The sequence below is a fragment of the Sorex fumeus genome, unplaced genomic scaffold (assembly GCF_029834395.1).
Source record: "Sorex fumeus unplaced genomic scaffold, SorFum_2.1 ptg000075l, whole genome shotgun sequence".
NCBI lineage: Eukaryota > Metazoa > Chordata > Mammalia > Eulipotyphla > Soricidae > Sorex > Sorex fumeus.
In genome coordinates this window covers 7,906,178-7,923,703 of record NW_026606132.1, presented here as the reverse complement: position 1 = coordinate 7,923,703, position 17,526 = coordinate 7,906,178, and the positions used below count along the sequence as shown (strand labels likewise).

At 45.9% G+C, this 17,526-nt stretch overlaps 1 protein-coding gene across 4 annotated transcripts in view; it reads left to right on the top strand.

The window, feature by feature from the left end:
• ARHGEF6 (Rac/Cdc42 guanine nucleotide exchange factor 6) overlaps positions 1 to 17,526 on the top strand; it is a 171,451-nt gene that overhangs the window by 118,943 nt on the left and 34,982 nt on the right. For all 4 annotated transcript variants that reach the window (XM_056130214.1, XM_056130216.1, XM_056130215.1 and 1 more), the window contains one exon: positions 15,110 to 15,248. In XM_056130214.1, the coding sequence (XP_055986189.1) occupies positions 15,110 to 15,248 (139 nt within the window). The remainder of the gene's footprint in view (positions 1 to 15,109; positions 15,249 to 17,526) is intronic.

Below are 17,526 nucleotides of genomic sequence, written 5' to 3'. Positions count from 1 at the left end.
TGATTAGAGTATTGTTCTGGAGCCTTTTCCCCCCAGTGTGTGACTTGTGCTATCATTCCTGAAGGCCGGTGTCAGTCATGCACACAGTCACTTTGAAATTACAGTGGTTTGAGCAGGGCTCTCTCTGACTGGTCTCTCTGAAAGATCAGACCCTGATCTCTCTATTAAGTTGTCTCCCTCAATTTTGTATCACACCCAGTTGTTAGACTGGTTTGGCTTTCAGCTGATCGTGGTAATCTTTCTGACAGGTCCCTGGGGCATAAATTGATCTACCATCTAATCCAGTTAAATTCATGTAAGGGTAATTTTGGAAGTCTGTCTTTGAAGTTTGTTCTGACACTTCTTAGCAAATTTCTGGTTGTCTTTTTGGTTCTCTCTAGTGACCTAACTGGTTGAAAGTTCAGCCTCTTCTTAATTAAGAAGTCTTCACAGCCTTCTCTTATTTGCTGAACACCAAAATCTTCATTGCTTTTTGCCAGACTCTTTCAGCCTGAATTTTCCCACATTTTCTGGTTGTTGTTTTGAGACCTGGCTCTACTCTCAGGAGTCACTCCTGGAATTGCTTGAGGGGGAACCATGTGGGATTCTGGGGATCAAATCCAGGGCCACTAAGTAAAGGCAAACGCCCTACTTGCTGAACTATTGCTCCAACCCCACCCCTTTTATTTCAACAAAAAACCTGTTCCTTTGGGGGAGAACTTCAAGGCTCTGTTTTGACCTCTCCCTTTGGACTAAATCTTTGATCCACTACTTTGGGAACTAGATAGAGCAGAAGCCTCTGGTGTTTCGTAATTAGTTCTGTTTCTAGTGCACAATCTACACCTTATAAGGGAGGCGTAATGGGGGATGAGATGGCCCCATTATTATCAGCCTGAGTCTCTTGGGGAACTGTATAGAGAAAGGAGCATCATCTATTCCATCACAGTCATTATGAATTTAGCTGATGATCTATGATAGTGAGAAAGTGTGTCCTATGATTGGGAGCTGGGAGAGGAAGGCCTATCTTATCGGCTACACTTGACTAGAGTGTTCAAGCTGATCTGAGTGGAGAGGGAAAGAGGGAGCAGGATAGCAGGTATTGGCTTCAACTCCATGAACTGTCTCTCTCTATCCTTTGATTTGAGATTATCTTTTATTTATCATTAAAAATTCTTTATTGAATATCGTGAGATAGAGCATTACAAAGATGTTCATGATTGGGTTTTAGTCATATAATGATCCAAAACCCATCCCTCCACCAGGGTACATTTCCCACCACAAATGTTTTTCATTTCCCTCCCACCATCCCCCCAATCCCAACCCCCCTCCCAGCCTGCATCTCTGGCAGGCAATTTTCTTCTTTCTCTCTCTCCTTTTGTGTGTTATGGTTTGCAATAAAGGTGCTAAGAGATCATCGTGTGTGCTCAGGGCATTCCATATTTTTATCAGGAAGCTAAGGCTGGAGTAGTTTTATAAGTGGGGGCAGCTTTCGGGTATGGATGCCATGGCAGAGGCTTCTGGAAGTAGAGGGAGGTGGTAGAAGATAGCTCATCCCAACCCTGAGAAAGCCTGGAGATTTCAGTCACAAAACCTGCATGTCTGAATTTTCAACAGGTTAATGTCTCAGTGGGGTTCATCCTGAGATGATGGAATCTGGTGGGGCATGCTGGCAATTTTGGATTGTAGGAGCAAGCAGCTAACAGGGGCTCTACTTGGAAGGTACCAGGCTAACTTGCCCCTTTCGATTTACTCTGATATGTTCAGCCTTTCATGGGTTTGAGAATAACTGCAGCTTTTGACCTCTTTTGAGATTTATTTATGGGTCTCTGAAGCAAGGCTAATAAATGAGCTTGTATAGCTGAGCCGCAGGTAGTTTGTGGGTATGGCTCTCACATACCTAACTTTTGAGCACTTAATTTGGCTGGAAACCTGGTCCCGAGTTGTTAGGGTTTGGCAGGAGGCACAGCAGCAATTATCAGGTATCAAGAAGCATGAAGGCACCATTAGACTGTTGATGCACTTGCCCCATGGGTACAGGGTGAACTGATGGGGACACCGTACCCCCTTGAGATTACTTTCTTTCTTTCTTTCTTTCTTTCTTTCTTGCTTGCTTGCTTGCTTGCTTTCTTGCTTTCTTGCTTTCTTGCTTTTTGGGTCACAACCCGTGATGCACAGGGGTTACTCCTGGCTTTGGCTTTGCACTCAGGAATTACTCCTGGCGGTGCCTGGTGCCCAGGGCATCTTATAGGATGCTGGGAATCAAACCCGGGCTGGCCACGTGCAAAGCAAACACCATACCCACTATGCTATCTCTCCAGTCCAAGATTACTTTCTTAAATGCACATTTTATTTGTTGAATTTTGTGTGGTGCCAGGGCATTGACTGGGTGGAGGGGTCATATATGTAAAGCCAGTGCTGTCTATTTGAGCTACATCTCTGGCATCTTGAATAAACATTTTTATATTTTCCTTATGCCATGAAAACAAGCCCCAGAGTCAGTCAGTGGCGAGTTGTATTATTTCCATTGGCTCTGTTTGATCCCCTGGGGAATATTGGTCCACAGAGCATGTCTTTTCTCCATCCTGGTATTGATTTAAAATTTATGCCACTTGTGTATTATTCCAATTTGTAACTCTGCCCCTCTGTAAATTGATATCTGATCTGAAGCAATTTTTTTTCTTGTTTTTCACTTTTGGTTTTTGTTTTTTATAATTTTATTTTTTTTTCATTTTTTTCTTTTTATTAGTGAAACACCATGAAGTACAGTTGTAGATTTACAATTTTTTTGTGCTTGGGTTTCGATTATACAATGATCAAATACCCATCCCTCCATCAGTGCCCACTTTCCACCACCATGGATAATATCCCCCCACCCCCATCCCCCCATCCCCCCTGCCTCTGTGGCAGGGCAATCCCCTGTGTTCTCTCTCTCCTTTTGGGTGTTGTGGTCTGCAAAAGAGGCATTGAGTGGCAAACATGTTCAGTCCATAGTCTACTTTCAACATGCATCTCCCCTCCTGGAGCAATTTTCTTAAAAGCAATTTCTAAGCCTTAGTCTCCATACTTTTTTTCCTCTTTTCTTCTATTTTTCTTTTGGCTTTTGGGGACACACCAAGTGATGCTCAGGGGACCATATAGGATCTGGGGATCCAACCAGGGTTGGCTGCATATAAGGCAAATGTGCTACCTACTGTACTAAAATTGCAGCCTACTTGGAAAATTGCAACCCACTCAGAAATTACTCCTGGCAGTGTTTGGGAGACCATATGGAATGCTGGTAGTTGAACTCAGGTCAACCACACGCAAGGCAAGCACCTTATCTGCTGTATTGTTGCTCAGGCCCCACATTTTCATACGCTTAAAACTATCATTAGTAAAAAAGAACGTGGTTGAGATGTCTTTACTGTGGTGGATACTAAGCAAGCATCCTGTATGCTTTGGTGGGAATTTCTTAGCAATAAAAAGGCATCCCTGCTTTCTATTGGGTTGCTGTTTGCTAGGTCACTTCCATTTGATCTGAGAAGAACACTTCTGGCCAGAAAGAAACAGCGCACCCAGGAACGTTTCTGTTGTAATGCTGTGAGCTGAAAGGTTGCTACTAGCACTTGTTCATATTTGGAATTTTACTTAATTAATAACAATAGATATTCATTTTAAGAAACATCATGACTTAAAATTTAAAGCTCAAAAAGTTTTTTACACGGGGCTAGAGCAATAGCACAGCGGGAAGGGCATTTGCCTTGCATGCGGCCGACCCAGGTTTGATTCCCAGCCCCCTCCATGGTCACCTGAGCACCGTCAGGAGTAATTCCTGAGTGCATGAGCCAGGAGTAACCTCTGTGCATCGCTGGGTGTGACCCAAAAAGAAAAAAAAAGAAGAAAAAAGTTTTATACAGTTTTTTTTTTTTTTTGCTTTTTGGGTCACACCCAGCAATGCTCAGGGGTTCCTCCTGGCTCTGCGCTCAGGAATTACCCCTGGAGGGACTCAGGGGACCATATGGGATGCTGGGAATCGAACCCCGGGTTGGCCGCGTGCAAGGCAAACTCCCTACCCGCTGTGCTATTGCTCCAGCCCCTACAGATTTATTTTTGTAAAAAGACTTTAAGGAACATCAGGGTTTAAAAAATTTTATACAGATTATTTCATTTTGGATTCCACCCCTTTCCTTTGGTTGTTGCCACACACTCTCTTGCAGTGTTTGCATACCAGCTGTGGTGTTTGTGCACATTTGGTAGCTGAGGTGCTTGCATGCCTTTCAGTGGCCCTGTGCGCTGAAAAGGATATTTTAGGTGTAGTATATTTTTATTGTAGTGCTCACACACACTTGGCTGCAGTGTGTTGGAGACTGCACACTTCGTAGTGAGGCTCCAACAATAGTACCACCTCCGTGCATGTGGTACAGTAGCAGGGATTCAACGTGTGGCACTGATGAGATTTTTAGCTCTCTCCCTCTCCCTCTGCCTCTGCCTTTCCCTCCTCTCACTGTCCCTCCCTCCCTCTCTTTCTCTCTCTGTTTTCTTCTCTCTTTCTCTGTCTCTCTTTCTCATTTGGGGGCCATATCTGCAGTGTGAGGGTTTCCTCCTGGCTCTTCACTAAGGGAGCACTCCTGTTGGGGCTCAGAGGACCATATGAGGTGCTGGGGATCGGGTCCCAGGCAGGCTTTATGCAAGGCTTTCCCCACTATATCATCTCTACAGCCCCAAGATTCTCATCTTATTTTGAGTTTGTTTTCAGGCAATTCCTGGCTCTGTGCTCAGGGATCACTCCTGGCAGTGCTCAGGGAACCATCTGGGGTGCCTGGAATTGAAACTGGGTTTGGCAGCATGCAAAGAAAAGTGCCCTACTCATTGTACTGTCCCTCCAGGTTCAAGATTCTCAGCTTTGGTATAACAAGAGCAGTTTGCTTTGTTTGGGTTAGTGATTTTTTTAAAGAATCTGTTGCTGTTCATGGGTCTGGAGTGATAGCACAGTGGGTAAGGCGTTTGCCTTGCACGTGGCCAACCTGGGTTCGATCCCCAGTACCCCATGTGGTGTCCTGAACACCACCAGGAGTAATTCCTGAGTGCAGAGCCAGGATTAACCCCTGTGCATCGCTAAAGAAAAAAAAAAAGAATCTGTCGCTGTTTTTTTTTTTTTCAGGCAACACAGTGCTTGTCTCAGGGATTATGCCTGGTTCTGTGCTTGGGGCCTTGGGATACTCAGATGACCATGCAGGACAGGAGATCGAATCCTAATGCATTCAAAGTATTTGCTTCCGCTCTCTGAGCCATCTTTCAGCTCCAGGTTTTGAGAATTTTTTAAAAAAATATCCCTTAAATTCATGGAGCATTCACTGAAATCCCATGGACCTGAATTTTTTTCTTCCTGTTTTTTTTTAAATGTAAAAGATGGGAATTAAATAATAATATTTGAGACGTGTTTCTAAGAGTATCTCAGCTATATTACACTCATGGTGGAGTACATTTATGCTGGCACACTAGAGGGAGGCAAGGCACAGTTGAATGTCATGCGCACGCAATGCAGATGAAAATCCGGCTGCAGAGGGTCTCCACTAAAATGGGGCCTTTAGTGGAATCTGCTTTTTCCCACATCTCTAGTTTCAGCAGGAACAGAACCTTTATCCCAAGGGGCAGGTGCAGTTCTTCCTTTTAGCCTGCAGATGGCGCTACAATACCGGAAAAGCTGCCGACAGTTGTTAATGACCTAGCATCTCATCTCGCATGCAGCCTGAAAAGTGATTGCATCAGGTGCCTGGTTAAAAATGCCCGGCGGGGGCGGGGGCGAGGGGGAGCAGGTGCGGGGGGAGGTAGTCCAGAGGGTAGGGCATTTGCCTTTGCGTGCGGGCCACTCCAGGTTTGATCCCCAGCACCCTATCTGGACCTTCCGAGCCCACTAGGAGCGAACCCTGAGCTCAGAGCCAAGGTTAAGGTCTGAGCACCCCCGGGCGTGGCCCAAACACTAAAACAAACCAAAGAAAATTTAAAAAAGGGGGGGGGGCCTAGAAAGGGAAAAATTTAGTAAGGGGGAACCTGGAGAGGTAATCCAGGGGGTAAGGTGCTTGCCTTGCGTGCGGCTGACTCGGGTTTCCTAATCCCAGATCAGTCTCCTGACTGCCAAGAGTGATCCCTGTCAGTGGTGGTGGAGAATGGGCCCTAGTGGAGGGACGGGCACTCGATCATTGTATAACTGAAACCCAAGCACAAAAATTTGTAAGTCTACAACTGTACCTCATGGTGTTTCACTAATAAAAATTTTGAAAAAAAGTGATCCCTGAGTGCAAAGCCTGGAGTAAACCCTGAGCACAGCCAGGATGTGGGCCCCCAAACTGATGGAGGGGGGGAGGGGGGAGGTCTTCTCTTGATTTTGGGTGCTTAAGCAGCCCCTAACTCTGGTGTCTCCCCTCCTATTTACATATATTTGAATGGCTGCCTACGTCCTTTGCTAGACCCAGGGGTGAGGTCCTTTGGGTTTTCCCCTTCTTCTCCCCTGATTTGTTTCTCTGGCTCTTGTTCCTTCCTGGGAATAACCTCTCCCTTACAAAAAATACCCACTTTTGTCCCACGATTCCCCCTTTCCACGGGGAGAAGGAATCAGTCATCAGAGGAGCCGGCGCTAACACGGATTGGGATGGAATCCCCTGTTGTGACCACGAGCTACTAGGTGCCGTTCACTCCCCGTTACTAGCCTTGGAGAGAAAAGCCCGAGCGGCCTTCTTGCTTCAGGGACGATTCTGAGACGCAGCTGCTGTGTTTCTTTCTGTCTGCGGGGACCCAGGGGAGAGAGCTTGTGAGACACATCACAAACCAAAAGCTGTGGGAACGAAATTGAGGCAGACAGCCCCTGCTCGGGGACTGGATTACCAAGAAAGGAAGGATCCCCCCCCCCCCCCCCCCCCCGTTCAAATGTTTCCTTGGGGAATTTTCCACTTCCCCCTCTCCCCACCCCAGGCGAGGCTCAGGACTGGGAGCACCTCATACTTTATTTCTCCCTTGCAAGACCTGGTAATTCCTGTGTAAGGCTGTTCTTTTTCTAGAACTGCCATTCAAAGGAGAGAGTAATGCCCAGATTCCACTGGCACGGATACAGAGATGGTTAAGTGATAGTGTCACATTCTACTAGTATTCTTTTTTGGAGGGAGGCACATACCCCAGTGATACCCAGGGGTTACTCCTGGCTCTGAACTCAGGAATTATTCCTGGCAGTGCTCAGGGGACCCTTTGGGATGCCAGAGATCAAACCCGGGTTGGCCATTGTGCAAGGCAAGTGCCCTATCCGCTGTACTATCGCTTCAACCCCTCTAGTAGTTTTTTTCTTCAGCTTTCCTGCCTAATCAGAGACATACCTGAGTCAGAGGCTATGAAATAAGTGCATGTGGTATCAAATAATATTCATACTGTGAAACTTATGTTGACATCATCTGGTTATAATATGATGTGATATAAAAAAGTAAAGTAAAGGCCCTCCCGTTGATCATCAATTTGCTCGAGCGGGCCCAGTAACGTCTCCATTGGAGACTTTGTTGTTACCGTGTTTGGCATATCGAATACATCACGGGGAGCTTGCCAGGCCCTGCCGTGTGGGCGAGATACTCTTGGTAGCTTACTGGGCTCTCCGAGAGGGGTGGAGGAATCGAACTCGGGTCGGCTATGTTGGCTGCATGCAAGGCAAACGCCCTACCGCTGTGCTATCCAAGACTGTATATGTTTATATAGACATATATGTAAAGGTAAAGGTAAAGGCCCTCCCGTTGATCTTCGATTTGCTCGAGCGGGCCCAGTAATGTCTCCATTGGAGACTTTGTTGTTACTGTGTCTGGCATATCGAATACTCTCGGTAGCTTGCCGGGCTCTCCGAGAGGGGCGGAGGAATCGAACTCAGGTCGGCCATGTTGGCCGCTTGTAAGGCGAACGCCCTACCCGCTGTGCTATCGCTCCAGCCCAAGACATATATATATATATATATATATATATATATATATATATACACTCTATAAAACCAGGTTAAGCTTGACAAGCAAATCTTAATCTGCTGACTTTTCAAACGATTGTGTAAAACTTAAACTAAGAGATTTTGTTTGTTTTTGTGTCATACCTAGCAATGCTCAGGGATTACTCCTGGCGGCAGTGGTGGACTACATGGGATGTTGGGAATCAAATTTGGGTTGGCATAGTGCAAGACACACGCCTTGTCTACTGTACTATTGCTCCAGTCCGAAAACTGAGTTTTAAAAGCAATTTTTAAAAAAAATTATATATGTACAGGTATATTATATTTGTGAATGATATTTATTTCTGGATTGAATTTATTTGGCTAAAAGACATGGGCACAATTCTGAATTTTTTGTTTTGTTTGTTTGGGGGCCACACCCAGTGATGCTCAGGGCTTACTCCTGGTTCTGCACTCAGGAATAAGTCCTGATGGTTATCAGAGGACCACATGGAATGCTGGGGATCGAACCCAGCTCGGCCATATGCAAGGCAAGCACCCTACCCACTATACTATCTCTATGGCCATAATTATTAGTTTTTCCCCCTTATTTCACTAGTCAATCTTTTCTTTCCTTTCCAGTAGGCAGAATTTTATTCTAAGACAGTCACGTCTCATATTTTAACATTTATATTCTTTTATAATATTAAATAAACCTATGAATTAGAATAGTGCATGGAAAGTAACAGCACATTAACATTTGGTTTTTATTGTTGTAACCCTTATATCAATTAGTCTAGAATATTATGAATGCCAGGGGTTATTTAATCATGGAAAAATAGATTAGAAAAAAATAGAAAGGGAATTTTCTATAAATTCTGTACCTACTCAAATGTGCTCTCCAAAATCGAGTCATTTTCCCACTGATAATGTGATGATTTTCTAAACCCCTTTGTGGACTTCATGGTCTTGATTGAAAATTAAACATCAATAGACTTTTCATTAAACTAGAAATCACAGCTTAATGCTAATTTTTCAAGATGGCATTTTAGCAAAGCATTTGCTTATAGCAACAACAAGAATGCATCTAGTGACTACATTTAAGTTCATAAAGGCCCTTCCTTCTTGCCCTGGGAATCTTTTAATTTACTTTTCTGGGTTGGGGGCCACACCTGGCACTGTTTAGGGCTTATTCCTGGCTCTGTGTTCAAGAATCACATTTGATGGGGCTTTAGCACAGCAGTAGGGCGTTTGCCTTGCACGCAGCCAACATGGCCGACCCGAGTTCGATTCCTCCGCCCCTCTCGGAGAGCCCGGCAAGCTACCGAGAGTATCTCGCCCGCACGGCAGAGCCTGGCAAACTCCCCGTGACGTATCGATATGCCAGACACAGTAACAACAAAGTCTCCAATGGAGACGTTACTGGGCCCGCTCGAGCAAATCGATGATCAATGGGAGGGCCTTTTACTTTACTTGTGGATGCGGAGCTGGGAGTCAAGCCGTGTTTCTTGTTTCTAGCTATACTCTGGTTCAAATATTGTGAATCTTAAGAAGGATCTTAGCATGATTTTACAAACCCCAATATTAAATTGTCACCACTTTATTTTTTTAATGTAAGAGTACTGCTATTTATTCAGCCACTAGCTTAGTTGATTAAATTGGGCATGAACTCCACCTTACTTTTTTTTTCATTTTTTATAATTTTATTTATTGAATCACCGTGAGAGCAGTTACAAAGCTTTGGGGTTTAAGTCTCGGTCATACAATGAAACACCCATACCTTCACCAGTGCCCATTCTCCACCCCCATCCTGTGAGGCCCCGCGTGTCTCGTCACTGAAGGCCCAAACCTCACTGTCCAATGGCCTCTGGAGGATGGCAGCCACCGAAGCTGTCTAGGGGGAGTAGGCAGAGGGACAGCACCCTTTAACCCCTGGGGCAGCCCAGCGACAGTAACCAACTGCGGGTCTGGACACATTTCTGCCAAAAGCCACTGGGTTCTGAGATTTGTCTCTGAGTCTCTGGGATCATGGCCGTTAAGTAGCTTGATCAGGAGCCAGAGAGACCATTTGTGGGCGGCGAAATTGTCACCATTTTAGTAAGCAGATTTTATCTCTGGCAGATGAGACAGCCAAGGCTTCTTGGGTTTTTTGTTTGTTTGTTTGTTTTTTGCTTTTTGGGTCACACCCAGCGATGCTCAGGGGTTACTCCTAGCTCTGCACTCAGGTATTACTCCTGGTGGTGCATGGGGGATTCTATGGGATGCCTGCTCATGGGTTACTCCTAGCTCTGCACTCAGGTATTACTCCTGGTGGTGCACGGGGGATTCTATGGGATGCCGGGGATCGGATCGAAGCTGGGTTGGCTGCATGCAATGCAAACACCCTCCCTTCTGTACCATCACTTTAGGTCCCAGACAGGGCTTCTAAAGAGGTCTGGGGCCATCAAGTCTGTTTTATGACTCTTAAATCAGAGTGCTTTCTTCCTCCTGGCTGCATTTGGAGCAAGACAGCAGAAACTAAGAAAGCAGATGAGGTGTATTCCTAGCTGGGACTGCTAGGTGCAGTGTCACCAGGTCATCCCGGTCCGTTGCCTGTCAAACATGCTTGTGACGCTCAGGGCTGCTGGGTCATTGGCTGAATTGCTATTCTTTCCGTTCCTGCTCACAAAAGCCCAAAGAGAGCTACAAACCAGGGTCAGCTGCAAGCCACCCCCTACATATCTCCCCGATTGCCCTCCCCGCCATATCTTATTCCTGAGAGTAAGTTTCTTGGAACACATTTTATTTTGTTTTTGCTTTTTGGGTCGCACTTGGTAATACTCAGGGACTACTCCTGGCTCTGCACTCAGGAATCACTCCTGGCTCTGCTTGGGGGACCCTGTGGGATGCCGAGGATCGAACCCGGGTCGGCCCCGTGGAAGGCAAATGCCTTTCCCACTGTACTATCATCCAGCCCTGGGAACACATTTTGACTCATACTGTGGGGCTGGAGTGGATTGACCTGAGTTCGATTCCTCTGTCCCTCTCGGAGAGCCCGGCAAGCTACCGAGAGTATCCCGCCTGCACGGCAGAACCTCGCAAGATCCCTGTGGCATATTCGATATGCCAAATATAGTAACAAGTCTCACAATGGAGACTTACTGGTGCCCGCTTGAACAAATCAATGAACAATGGGAGGACAGTGCTACAGGACAGTGCTACAGTGCTACTGTGGAACACACCACAATGGTATGGAAGATTGGTGGGACCTATTGGAGCCTAAACAGCTATCAATTGAAGCTGGTAGGACAGAGAGGAAGACAGTCCCGGAGATGATGTGCTTTTCTGAGCACAGAATCAGGGAGAGTCTTGAGCACTGCCAGATGTGATTTTCCCTTAGAAAAAGACTTGCGTGGGGTTGGAGAGATGGGACAGCAGGCAAGGCATTTATTTGCCTTTCATGTGGCCTATCTGGATTCAATCTGCGGTGTCCCAAACGGTCCGCCAAGCACTGTCAAGAGTGATTTCTGAGTACAGAGCCAGGTGTAACCTCTGAGCATTGCTGGGTGTGGCCCAAAAACCAAAAAAAAAAAAAAAAAGAGGAAAAAAAGAAAAATACTTAAGCTTGTAGGCTGAGGGTTTTTTATTTTGTTTTGTTTGAGGGCCACACCCAGCACTGCTCACCACTTACTCCTGGCTCGGCACTCAGGGATCACTCCTGGTGGTATTTGGGGGACTAAATGGGATGCCGGGGATCCAACTCAGATCGGCTGTGTACTAAGCAAGCACCCTATGCACTATAATCTCACTCCAATCCCCGGGCAAATAGAGATTATTGAGTAGGAAAGCAACAGGACAAAAATAACCCTTGAGGACAATGGTTCAGAGGGGAAAATATCTAGAAGCCAGAGCAGTTGGGTTAGTGAAATGAATCCGATTGGGCTGTGATGAGGCGCTGAATTAAAGGTGGGAAAATGGGAAAGAATAAACAGCTAGAAGAAGGCCCATCACTGGAGATATGCAGGCGGGCAAGGGGCTCAGGGGGATGGTGCAGTGATAGATGTGCCAACTTGAGGCCATGAGTTTGATGCCAGGTGCCACCTACATGCATCCTCCACTGTTTGGAACCTTGGCAACAGAGCAGAGTGTGTGCTCCATGATGCACCACAGCCAGGTGTGTGACCCCAGCGAGCACATGTGTGAACATCACAAGTACCCCATGTGTACAATTGCTGTCAGACAGCATAACCAAATGTGCGACCATCACTGGCCAGTGCGTGTTCAACCCACTTCATGATCACAGTGGCAGCAAGAAAGGGAGGTAATGGGCAGAAAAAGAGGATGACAAGCAGAAATCTCAAAAGATGCTGTTAGGGCTGGATTGATAGTATAGCCAGGAGGATGTTGGCCTACAGCTGACATGGGTTCGATCCCCGGCATCCTGTAGAATCTCCCCCTGGACCACCAGGAGTAATTCCTGAGTGCAGAGCCAGGAGTAACCCACGAGTAACTCCTTATTGGGTTGACAACTCCCCCCAAAAATGCAAAAAAAAAATCAAACAAGCAAAAGATGCCATTAGATAGGTGATAAGTTTCCATCTTTAATTATGCCGATAAAAACAGTGGGGCAGCTCATCTTGCAGCCCAGGACTCAGTATTCTTGTGAGAAAGGAGAGAATCCAGAACATTCTCTCAAGGACACTGGCCATGTAAGTTTAGAATTAGATATTTACAGGGTGGAATTTGTGAACTATTAATGCAAGGGGAGGAGGGGGGCTCTCTAGAGGTAGACTCTGGCCTTGCATGCTGGAAACCTGAATTCCTCCTGGCTCTGCTAAGAAAAGATGTTGTTACACTCCTTTCTGTTATTACTAGAGGCCACTCCTGGTGGTACTTGACAACTAAGTGGTGCCAGAGATGGAACCCAGGGCCTGGCACACACCGGGCATAAAGTCTACAAGATTTGAGCCATCCTCCTGCCTGGCGATATGATTTTTTCCTTTCTTTTTATTTTTTCAAGTTTTTTTGGAGGGGGCACACAATGGCAGTGTTCAGTGGTTACTCCTAGATTAGGAATTACTCCTACCAATGCCTGGGAGACCTTACTGGATGCCAGAGATCAAACCCAGGTGAGCCGCATGCAAGACAAGAGCCCTTACTTTCTGGACTGTAGTCCTCAACTTTCTTTGTTCGTTTTTTTCCGGGGCAGGCTCACCTGGTGGTACTCAGGGGCTATTCCCAGCTTAGTACTTGGGGGACCATGCAGTGCAAATGATGAAACCAGGCCTGTTGCCTATGTAGCATGCATTCAGCCCTTTTTAAAAAAAACTTTTTATTAGTGAGACACCATGAGGTACAGTTGTAGACTTACAAATTTTGTGCTTGGGTTTCAATTATACAATGATCAAATACCCATCCCTCCAACAGTGCCCATTTCCCACCACCACAGATCCCAGTATCCCTCTCACCCCTCACACCCCCCATCCCACCCTACCTCTGTGGCAGGGCATTCCCTTTTGTTCTTTCTCTCCTTTTGGGTGTTGTGGTTTGCAAAAGAGGCATTGAGTGGCAATCATGTTTGGTCTATAGTCTACTTTCAGCTCTTTGAACCATCTTCCCCATCACAATTTTTTGTTTCTTTTGCTTTTTTTTTCTTTTTGGTGCAATGCTCAGGGCTTACTCCTGACTCTGCACTAAGGAATTACTCCTGGCAGTGCTCAGGGGATTAAATGGAATACCGAGGATCGAACCTGGGCCAGCCACGTGCCAGGCAAACACCCTAACTGCTGTCCTATTGCTCCGGCTCCAATTACTTGTTTCTTAAACCAAACTGTTGCTTTAAGGGAGAATTGTTTAGGGCTGTGCTGGTTTTTGTTCCTAGGCTAAGTGACTTTGTGGTTAGTGACACACACATGCTGCTCTCTGAATTTACGACTTGATTCTGAACATTGTAAGTGGGTGCCACAGTCACAGAGGGCACCTGTCACATCATACCAGCCCAGAACTCGAATAGTTTGATTGATTTAAAAAAGCCTTGTTTTTAACTCTTGCGTTCAGTCATCTACAAGATTCTGTGGGCCCCATGCCTTCAGGGACAGACTCCTTAAGGGTAGAGATTGGATTCTCTTCACTGCTATATCCCCATTTACATAGTAGATGATCAATAAACAAATGTTGGGTGGAGGGAGAGAGTTCCACATGTAGGACATTTGCCTTGTGTACAACCAACCTGGGTTTGGTCCTTGGCACCACATACTGTCCCTCGAGCCCTGCTAGAAGTGATCTCTGGGCACAGAGCCAAGAGTAAGCCCTGGGCACACTAGCTGTGGCCTCCAAACCAAAATAAGTGAATAGATTTGTTGGACACAAATGTTTTTGAACCACACCCGATTATGCTCAGGGATTACTCCTGGCTATAAAAAGTAAGTAAAGTAAAGGCCCTCCCATTGATCATCGATTTGCTCGAGCGGACCCAGTAACGTCTCCATTGGAGACTTTGTTGTTACTGTGTCTGGCATATTGAATACGTCATGGGGAGCTTGCCAGGCTCTGCCGTGCGGGCGAGATACTCTCGGTAGCTGGCCGGGCTCTCCGAGAGGGGCGGAGGAATCGAACTCGGGTCGGCCATGTTGGCTGCGTGCAAGGCAAATGCCCTAGTGCTCAGGGGACCATATGGAATGCGGGGGATTGAACCTGGGTCAGCTGCATGCAAGGCAAGTGCCCTCCCTGCTGTGCTATCACTCGGGCCCCTGTTGGACACAAACGAAAACCAGGGATCTAGAGTGTCTTGCTCCCTCCCCATGGTTGTCTCAAGGCTGCATGAATCACTGACTGCATTAAAGGGGTCAAGTAAATACTTCTAAATAAAGTTGGAATTCATTGGACAACATTTGGATGAAGAAAACCGAGTTTTACTTGGTGTACTTTTATCTATATCAAGGGATTTGGAGATCACACCTGGAAGTGCCCAGGGACTAGCTACTCCTGGCTCTGCACTCAGGAGTGATCTCTCGCAGTGCCTGAGAGACTGTAAGTGGTGCCAGGGATTCTAACTGTTCAGCTATGTGCAAGGCAAGCACCTTAATCATTCCCCCATGCTGTGCTAGCTCTCCCGGCCCTTTTATTTGGTTTTGTGTTGTGTGATACTGAGCCCAATAAATTTTGGTTGATCAGTTGTGCTGGGAAGATGAAGCAGTAACAAAACCATATTCTGTGCTTTGCTAGTGATGAACTGGAACGGTTTATGGAAGGTCAAGGTGCGGCCAGCCCAAGCATTCTTCTCTTAACCACCAGCCTCAGCAAACCCTTCATGCGACTGGAAAAGTATGTTACACTCTTACAGGAGTTGGAAAGACACATGGAGGTAAGGAAGGGGGAACCTTGAAAGCTTCCTTACAAACTGTGGTTCTCTACTCAGGAAGATGCACTCCTGCTCCCAAAGTGACCTTGCTGCAGAATTCACAGAAAGCCAGGGCTGGGAAAGTTCTTTCAACCAATCTTCCCTCTCCCTAGTTTTCGTTTTTCTACTGCAAAATAAGAAGGGGATTTAATTTTTTTTATTTTGGGGCCACACCTGGCATTGTTCAGGAGTTATTCCTGACTTTACTTTCAGGAATTACTCCTGGCGGGGCTCAGGGGTAGAAATGGAATGCTGGGGATGGAACCGGAGTTGGCTGTGTGTAAGGCAAGTGCCCTACCCACTGTACTGTCTCTACAGCCCTTAATTTTTATTGAGTTACCATGAATCGCAAAGTTTTCCTGATTTTTATTTCTGGAGGAAATGGAGGCACACAATGTTACAGAACCAGTCCCTCTAACACTACCCAGTTCCTTATACCAGAGTCCCCAGTTTCCCTCCCACCTCCATTCTTGCCTCTGTGGCAGGTGTTTTTTTTTTTCCTTAGGCTCTGTGGTTTGCAAATCTGTTACTGATAGGGTATCATGCATATCACTTTATCTTTTTTTTAGCACCCCCTTTTCACCCCCATCCCGGCTCCTCCAGAGTGACCCCTTCCCTCCACCATTGTCCAAGAATTTTTTATTTATCCCCCCGTATTTTACTGAATCACCATGAGATACACAGTTGCTTGATTGTTGTTCATTACAAGTTCATGATTGGGTGTCAGTCATACAATGTTCCAACACCCAACTGTGAAGGGAACGTTTTTATCCACACTCCAAGGAAGATATTTTATTTAGTCTAATTTCTTATTTTCCAGTGCTTTGGAAGCCTCATTGACAAATAAAACTGGCATAAGATAGGTTGCACAACTGTGATTTTTTAAAAAGGTGTGTAACGTGGTGGTGTGATGTACTCATGCATTGTGAAATGGTTACCGCATATTAATCAGCACCTCCACCACCTCATCTCATTATGATATTTTTATGGTGAGAAAGTCTACTTTCTGAAACAAGTTTCAAGTATTCCAAGCAACATGATGAATTATAATCGCAGCGTTGTACATTACATCCCCAGAACTGGCTCATCTTAGAAGTGGGAGATCCCAGCCTTTACTATTAAATACTCCTGATCATTCTTCCTCTTCATTCTTCTAGCCTTAGGCCAGTTGCTTCTCTCCTGTGTGTGCTGCCTTGTTGATTTAGGTTTTCTTCTAGAAGCCCTCCCATCTGTAGGTGGTGGTTCAGTCAAACAAAACAGTGAAATCTTCTGTTGCATTAGTACATTAGACAACTTGTTGTGGGATGTGTACAAAGCTAAAGAGAGCAGCAGCAAATTGAAAGAACACTTTCACTAGAGGCAGGAATATTCATCCCTAGAATTAGGCTGCCATCATTCAGCTTTTTTATTCTGGACTATAATCTTGGAAGATTCTAGTATTGCCTTCAAGATGAATGAAGGGGTCCCATATCAGTCACCTCTCAAGGCATCTATACATTTGCAACAAAGTCTCCTTATAGTTTTGTCTCTAAATTTGCAGCATAGCTATAATTTTTCCTAAACATTAAGTCTTTTTTAAGCAATGGTCCATATCCTCTTACTGAAAACAGTGAGGAGGAGGTTGTTGAGGAGGAGAGGAGAGTTTGTCCCCACACTGGTGCTTCTCAAGGGCTACTTCCAGCTCTGCGTCATTACTGCAACCAGCAGTACTCATGGTTCACCATGTAGTGCCAGGGATGGAATGCAGGCTGCCTGTTAAGCCTTCCTGGACCCAGCGATAGTTGGTTGAGGTACCCTCACACAATTAAGCCCAGGATACTGCCGTGTAGGTGGAGAAGCTTGCTGGGGGAGCTTGCCTTTAGCCTACATGCTCTTCCTGTTTCTGTGGGAGAGGTTTTTGAGGTTTCAGAGGGTTTGATTCTCTTTAAAGAGCTGGGTTGCATAATATGAGACTGATACACAAGGACATCAGACAAGGGCCAAGAAGATTGTTCCATGGCTGGAAGCCTTCTTTCATGAGCCAGGCGAAAAGGCAGCTGGGATAGAGAAGGGATCACTAAGTCAATGATGGTTGGAGGGATCACTTAGGATGGGAGATGTGTGCTGAAATTAGATAAAGGAACAAACATGATGGCCTCTCAGTGTCTGTATTGAAAACCATAGTGCCCAAAAATAGAGAGTATGGGGGAAATTGTCTGCCATAAAGGTAGGGGGAGGATTGGGATGGGGGTACTTGTGACAT